General features: G+C 36.3%; 1 protein-coding gene across 1 annotated transcript in view; it reads right to left on the bottom strand.

Moving 5' to 3' along the window:
* LOC115213985 (glutamate receptor ionotropic, NMDA 3A-like) overlaps positions 1 to 8,695 on the bottom strand; it is a 586,030-nt gene that overhangs the window by 81,816 nt on the left and 495,519 nt on the right. The window contains exon 3 of the mRNA XM_029782995.2: positions 5,487 to 5,947. Coding sequence (XP_029638855.1) covers positions 5,487 to 5,900 — 414 coding nt within the window. The 5' untranslated portion in view covers positions 5,901 to 5,947. The remainder of the gene's footprint in view (positions 1 to 5,486; positions 5,948 to 8,695) is intronic.

Here is an 8,695-nt window from a genome sequence, read left to right as displayed (position 1 = left end):
CACATACATACATACATACATACATACATACATACATACATACATACATACATACAAACATACATACATACATACATTCATATATACATACATACATACATATATACATAGGTGTATGCGCTTGCAAACTGACGCACATACATGCGCACAAATAAACAAACAAAAAGAACGCGGATCTGATAACGGACAGAGTCAACGATTATTGAAAAGGTTGCAAGACGCATCGAAAACTTTAGAAAAAATTCAGAAGTAAATGGGTGGTAATGGAACCGTGAGTGTGTTAAATAATAAGGCACTAAAAGTGAATGACTCTCCCCAGGCACAATAAAGTAGCAATGCCGTTATACCCCTTTCTTACATTGTATTAATATTTTAAATTTTCGGTTTATTCTTTTACTTGTTTCAGTCACTTAACTGGAGCACCACCTTTAGTCGAGCAAATCGACCCCAGGACTTACTCTTTGTAAGCCTTGTACTTATTCTATCGGTAACTTTTGCCGAACCGCTAAGTTACGGGACGTAAACACACCAGTATTGTTTGCCAAGCTATGTTGGGGGACAAACACAGACACACAAACGTATTTATATATATACGACTTCGGACACTGGTAGAATGTGTCATATAAAACATCTTTTGCACCACCGGATGTTGTTGTTGCAGTAATTTTATTAAGCTGAATACACGTCATTGATTTGTTGAAATTACCGAAATACAACAACTTTAACACGAAATAACTTCGTAAATATAAACTTTTCTCAAAAACGTTAAGAGTAATAGATGTTTTATATGACACATTCTACCACTATACGAAGTTTGAAAGTGTTAAGTTACAAAAAATTATTTTCTAAATCTGCCGGTCAAAAGGTAAAGATCCATGTTCATAACTATGATAGCTATGAAAATGATAGCAAAATTTAAGACTTTTATTATAAACAGGTTTGCGGGTGATGACAATAATTTTAAAAATGATGGTGAGAAAATAGAAATTCGGTGACACTGGAGAAGATAAGGATGATAAAAATACAATTAAAACACATTGAAAAATGTTTCTCTTCGTAATATATCTAGCTTATAAGTTAAAGTTTAATTCATGCTGTAGACAAATGTAAGGATGAAATAACACCATACATGGTCCTCAACAACTAGAAAGTGTAAGAACTTCATACTAGACAAACAATTAAATGAGAAATCTGTTATTTTCTTCGTTGTATTCCTTAAATTCATATTCAAATTTCTATTCCCGCTTGATTTCTAAGAAGATGGTCATCTCTCATTTATTAACAGCTATAACGGACATGCTGACACATATGAATTGACAAATTGATCGTAAAGTTGGAAGACAGTTATTGAGTGCCACAGTGTTGTGAAAAATGACACTTCGAATGGAAATGAGTTGTTCAAGAGTGACTGGTAAAGATTAAACAGACACGAAGAATTTCTAAAGGGTATTCTAGGTTTGATCAGTTATCAAAGAGGGAGACTCTCTGGCTTGGTTAGAGTGTAGGCTATGGTAAAGGAACGGAGATAAAAGTAGCGGGGCGGGAGGAAATATGGAAATAGAGAATGGAGAAGAAGAAGAAGAAGAAGAAGAAGAAGAAGAAGAAGAAGAAGAAGAAGAGAAGAAGAAGAAGAAGAAGAGTGAGAGAAATTTAATGATGCCTGAAATTCTGGCGTTACTGCCCTCGTGGGTTCAAATTGCTTTAAATTGTGTATGTATTCAAAATTGCTTATGCTTTTAAAGGCGTTCCAGTCTCGACCATTCCATCTTTGTTTTAGAAATGGAAGTGTTTTCCTAAGACTATAGTTTCCATCCGTTTTCTTTTTTAAGCGTTCGCGATTGATTTTAAGAATTGGCAGCTATTTCTAGCACATTCATTGACACCTTGGTCGTTCTATCAATGGGCCAATGTGGTTTGAATATTTTTCGTTGATTTAACCGTATTTCAACCGTTACCATTCATCCTGTCTTCCCATCAGAATGTTCACAGTCTATCGAGAACAAAGCTCTCCGATATGTCCCGTATTATCTAAGACTGTATGGAGTGATTTCAGGGATATTTTACTGCTATCTCTAACAGATCGAGTGACAACAGCGAGTCTTTTTCGAAATGCTAGATTGCTGCACGACTGAGACTTATTACACAATTACATAATTAATATAATTACGTAGTTGTATAATTATATAATTAGATGTTGATTGAAAGGAAAAATCATTGATTAACGATAATGTCAAACTAATCAGATACAAGTTCAACTTTCAAAAGAAGAAAGCGGGAGTTCAATGTGATCTTTGCCGTCGTTACTGTTGCTGTTGTTATTGATATTTAGCCCCGGGTCAGCCCTGATCAAGTGCACATATGATGAAAGTTGTTTTAGCCGTGACCATCTCGTCATTGCATTTTTCAGACTTGGTATACGTACGAATACACATAATCACATGTGTGACTTCCTTTCTTTACGAGGAAGATTATAAAGCAAAATTTGAGAGAGATGTTGTTGCCGTTTCTAACAGGTTTAGTGACCACAAATAACCTTTGTTATCTTTTTCAGAATGCCTTTCAGAATGAACGATGTATGTATGTATGTATGTATGTATGTATGTATGTATGTATGTTAAGGGTACACGTGTCTGTGGAGTGCTCAGCCACTTACACGTTAATTTCACGAGCAAGCTGTTCCGTTGATTCGGATCAACCGGAACCCTCGTCGTCGTAACCGACGGAGTGCTTCAATGTATGTATGTATGTATGTATGTATGTATGTATGTATGTATGTATGTATGTATGTATGTAGATGTTTGTGTGTCTGTGTTTGTCCCGCAAACATCGCTTGACAACCGATGCTGGCGGGTTTACGTTCCCGCAACTTAGCGGTACGGCAAAAGACACCGATAGAATAAGTACTAGGCTTACAAAGGATAAGTCCTGGGGTCGATTTGCTCGACGAAAAGGCGGTGCTCCAGCATGGACACAGTCAAATGCCTGAAACAAGTAAAAGAGTAAAAGAGAGAGTATCATATGCAGGGAGCTACCTAAAAATATTGGCGAAAGCATGGTATTCGCTACCCAATGATGCTCGCTGTATGTGTCGGTTACGGTTTATATATGCTTTTGTGTTGTGTGTGTGTGTGTGTGTGTGTGTGTGTGTGTGTGTACAAATATATATATTCAATTCAATGAACAAATAATTTTTAAAAAAACGAAGAGATAACGAAAAAAAAAGAAAAAATAGCTGAAAAATAACGAAAGATATAAAATAACGAATGTACGGACGTACTCAAAAATCATAGTGTTTTGATGTTCGATGAAAGGAGAGTGTTTTTGACGTTTCGAGCGTGGTTCTTCGTCGGAAAGGAGAAAGGCAAAGAAGGAAAATCGCCAACGTTCCACGTGTGGTGACATTTCTGAAGTGAAACGCACACACAACACACACACACCACACACACACACACACACATATATAATGTTATATTTGGTTACATTGAATATTAACTGAAAGCGCATATGTTCTCATGTAATGCCCATACATGTTCATACATACTCCTATAAACATAAAATAAATGGATATCTATATTATAATCTGCTTCTTCGTTCACCCGTTATACATTAGTTAGTTAAAGAGGTAGAGGAGGACTGAGTGAGAGGGGTAAAGGGCGAAAGAAAGAAAGTGAGAGAGAAGAGTGAATAAAGAACAGACAGTCGATGACTTTATGGTCAGCTGAAGGTAGAGGCAAAGAATGAGAGAAAAAAATGATGAGAGAATAAGATGACGAGAGAAAAAGAAGGAGCGAGAATTGTTAACGACACGCAGTGGAGTGGGCAAGGAAAACTTATTACGTGATTAAAAAGTTAGCTGGAGAGGAAGGTGGAAAGGAAGAGATTGACTGGGGAGGCGGTTACGTTGAGAGAGAGAGAGAGAGAGAGAGAGAGAGAGAAAGGCACATAGCGGTGGAGGTGTGTTGATATTGAAAAATTGTCTTTTTTATTGAATTTACTTTTTGCTAGTGACCATCGCATACGCGTAGTAGCAATTATTTATCGTCTGCTTCAAAAATTGATATTTGCTTATGTTTAATTTAGCTTAATCTCCGAATTCACAAGAAATACGATTACAAGCTGCCCAGGAAAAGATGTGCAGATATAGAGCACAGATCAGAGAGAAACAGAGAGAAGGTATCATAAAAAGAAGAAAAAGACAACATCGACGGAGACGTGGGGAAACAAATGTAGATGAACGTCAAGATTATTTACAGAATAACTAAACTATGAAGGCTATAAAAATTCAAATCATCTTTTCTTTCTTGAGTAGGTCCTCTTAATTTTTTCTATTCTGTGGAATTTACATGGGTCCTACTAGTATGTATTTGTTTTGCAAGGTTCCCGATGTTAAATCGTGAATTTGAGCCAGATAATGTTATAAAAAATAAAATGGTTTGAATGACACAACAATGCACTATAATACAAACAATGGACTATAATAACTGTTTTAATTTAATCATCCATAGTCTGATATACTTCGGAATAAAAATTCCTTCTTCAGATACCTCAAGGAATTGATGGAGTCGCTGCTATAATCTGTTTTACAACGGCTCTTCTTTTTTTCCGGAAGCGTTTCAGCAGTGATCTCACGAAGCTCCTTCCGGAATTCCCCATGAGAAGTGCATGAGGTCGGCCTTGTGTCAATCTCGTGTGTGCTGGCACATCCGTAGCGCTGCTTCTAAGTTATGTGTTATACGTGCAGCTTACTTTTTCCCCACTTCCCGTTTTTTTTTCTCCTTTCTTTTGTTATAAACAATATGTGAGCATGTCACCAAAACTGAACCTACTCGCATCCTGATGTAGCTAAATAATTTATTGATTACCAACCTCTCCTAGATAATGTTATATTTTGGGATGGTCATATTTTTTTACTATTAAACACACGCACTATATACTTGGTCTTCATTCACATCTCTGACCTCTTCAGTGACTCCCCATCCTATGTGTCCCCTCCGGTTCTGGGATAGAGAGTCGTTGGAGAAGTCAATGTATGTATGACGATAGATTTCAGACGATCACTAAAATAAGAATAATAATAAAGCTGAAGGGAAGAGCGAGTATATAGTGTGTGTGTTTATTTGGCACAAAATATTTTGCATATGTATATGTCTTTATGTGTGTGTGTGTGTGTGTGTGGTGTGTGTGTGTGTCTATATGTATTTATGCGTGTGTTTATTTTGGGGAATAATGAATCTCGAAGTTATAGTAAAGAAGAATAGCCTGCAAATATTGGGTAAAAAGGAACAAATACATAGATAGATAGATATACAAACAGCTATACACACAGATAGATATACAGACAAACAAACAGACTGGTAGATAGATAGATATACAGACAGATAGATAGATAGATAGATAGATAGATAGATAGATAGATAGATAGATAGATAGATAGATAGATAGATAGATAGATGATAATAAAAATCAGAATAAAGTCGATTACTCACCAAAATGTGTCCAGGCGTCGTGTCATAAGCCAAAAGCGTTATGTTGAACGTGTCAGCTGTAAGCGCTGCTGTCATCATTGTCGGTGTTAAACCGAAAGCTACCATCACGTGGTATGTATATTTGCTGCACACACCGTCCATCTCTCGTAGTCCTGTAGCGAAATCCTTTTTGGCCTTAATCACCGACCAATTATAATAAAACGTCTCAAAAGGTCCTACGTTGTCTCTGTTGGGTAAAAAGTTGGTGAAGGCGTCGACGCAATCTTTGTAAATGTCCGGGTCGCAGAGGCCAAGGATGTGAATTTGGTCATAGTCTAATGCAGCGTTCGTAGCGAACCCTGTTGTGGTCCACATACAAAGCAGCCAAACTAGCAGTGATATGGCATTATTATTATTATTGTTATTAGCTAACATCCTCGACCGGTGTGGACATTATGTTTTTTACGCCGTGAATGCAGCATCTGAAACGATAAACGAACGAAGACAACCTGAAGCTTTTAGCAAACTAGTAATAATTTTGTTTATGACAACATCGTTAATAATTATAAGAACAGTGATAGCATTAATATAAAAAAAAATGGCGCAGATGTAAGAGGAGGTAAAAGAAAGGAATGAACGGAAGTAAGAAGGAAAGAAAGAAGAAAAGAAACAAGGAATGAAAGACAGAAAGATTTTATTATTTATTATAAAGTCGTGAAAATATAAAAGAACAAATGGTAAAAAGTGATTAAAAGCGAAAAAAGATACGCTCGCATATACGAATATATGTATTTATACAGCTGTATGTATTTGTACACGTATGACTATATACGAGTGTGTATATGCATGTGTGCGCACATGTAGTATATATATATATATATATATATATATAATATATATATATATATAGTTAGATAGATAGATAGATAGATAGATAGATAGATAGATAGATAGATAGATAGATAGATAGATAGATAGACAGATTCAGATGAATATGGTACTTAAGTTGAGGCACCAGAATTTAGTACGGTATTATCCATGCAATTTCAAAGTAAGGTGATTAAAATCAAAATATGCAACAAAGATATCCAGAGGCAATGCAGTACGATCGTTTCAGGCAACTCCATTTAATTGAACAATGCAATCATTACATCAATGTAAAATGTAGAGCAATCTTCAGCTGCACAAAGACATAGAATTTAATTAAATTAGAACAGATGGACACATTAGTATAATTATACCGAAAATCTGCATATAGTTACATATCTAGACATACTCATATACGTTTAAGTAATATACTTCAGGAAAGTTTTACAGATCTTTACAGTTCCAGTAATGGGTTGGATCTGTAGTCTTCGAATTAGCTTTCTCCTTTCTGTTTTTGAGAATACTAATTTCTCAAGATTGGTATTTAGGTAGTGTGTTACATATCCCAGGTCCCCAATAATTACAGGTATAGACCTGAACATTTAATCTGGATAGAGTAACTGCATATTTCTCAATAGTTCAACATAGGTGTTCTCTTTTTCACTGATCTTTAACTTTATGTTAACATCCGCTAGGCAACTAATTTCCACAACTGTGCACAGTTTCTCTTCCCTATCCCAAATCTATGTATGTATGTATGTATGTATGTATGTATGTATGTATGTATGTATGTACGTATGTCCGGGCTATGACTTTAAAAAGCATCAGGTACAGGGCCCTTGTACAGGGGTTCCTTGATTTGGGGGAGCATGAAATAAACCTCTTAGCCACCATTGTTCCTAGGTCTAATCTGACCCAGAGTAGAACAACTTGTTAGAGTCCCTACTCTTTACTGTTTACTCTTTTGCTTGTTTCAGTCATTTGACTGCGGCCATGCTGGAACACCGCTTTTAGTCGAGCAAATCGACCCCATGACTTATTCTTTGTAAGCCAAGTACTTATTCTATCGGTCGCTTAGCCGAACCGCTATGTTACGGAGACGTAAACACACCAGCATCAGTTGTCATGCGATGTTGGGGGAGGGGAACAAACACAGACTCACAAACACACACACACACACACACACACATATATATATATATATATATATATATATATATATATATATATATATATATATATATTATATATATATATGCATATATACGACGGGATTCTTTCAGTTCCGTCTACCAAATCCAATCACAAGGCTTTGGTCAGCCCGAGGCTATAGTAGAAAAAAACTTGCCCAAGGTGTCACGCAATGGGACTAAACCCGGAGCTATGTGGTTGGTAAGCAATCTACCTGCCACGCAGCCACTCCTGCGCCTATAACTATCATTTTACTATCATGTGGCACCACTGGGAGTGAAGGGCTCCTAGTTATCGTTAGAACGTCTTTCTAGGAGAAGGCAAACTCATACAAAAAACCTGTAGTGCAGCTATTTTCTGCTTCTCTCAGCCTCTGTCATTCCATTTCTGCTATAGTTGCATAATTGTTAATCGATTCGGCACTTTATGATATTTTAATGATTCCTCTTCCAAAATTTTCTGTTCCCTAATAATTAGGTCGCAAACACTCTTTCCCTGATAAGTTTGAAATTCAATGTAATTTCCTATCTTGATATATAACTTCCGCAATTAAAACACTGTAAATTACACTTTCTGTAGAGTATATTCCATTTGATTGATTTCTTCTAACGATTCGTAACTTAACTTCACTTTTAAAGATATTTTATTTCATATAATTTTATTTAATAGAAATCTTTTCAATGGCTTCATATATATATATATATACCAGTGTGTATATTGGCACTCCGTCGGTTACGTCGACGAGTGTTCCAGCTCATTCGATCAACGTGGAGTTAAGGTGCTCGTGAAATTAAAGTGTAAGTAGCTGAATACTCCACAGTTCCAGAGATGCGCGTAACCTGAACGTAGTTCTCAGCGAGATTCAGCGTGACACAGGGTGTGACAAAGCTGGCCTTTTGAAACAGAAAGACAACCCAATTTTGCTAGCTGCATGGACTAGAGCAAGGTTTAATAAAGTGTCTTACTTAAGGACACAAGGCGTCGCCGTGAATCGAACTCATTGAACTGTACGATCATGAGTCGAATACTCTAGCAACGGTACATACTTTTGACAGTACACTCTGTTTTCTGCTACAAAGTAATTTGCACTTGACGACATCAAGTATAAAGATATTTATTTGGTCATTAAGCAAATACTATTGCTGTGTTCTCCTAACAAACATTATATTAAT

This window comes from Octopus sinensis, linkage group LG7, assembly GCF_006345805.1.
Source record: "Octopus sinensis linkage group LG7, ASM634580v1, whole genome shotgun sequence".
NCBI lineage: Eukaryota > Metazoa > Mollusca > Cephalopoda > Octopoda > Octopodidae > Octopus > Octopus sinensis.
This window is presented reverse-complemented; position numbering and strand designations above follow the sequence as displayed.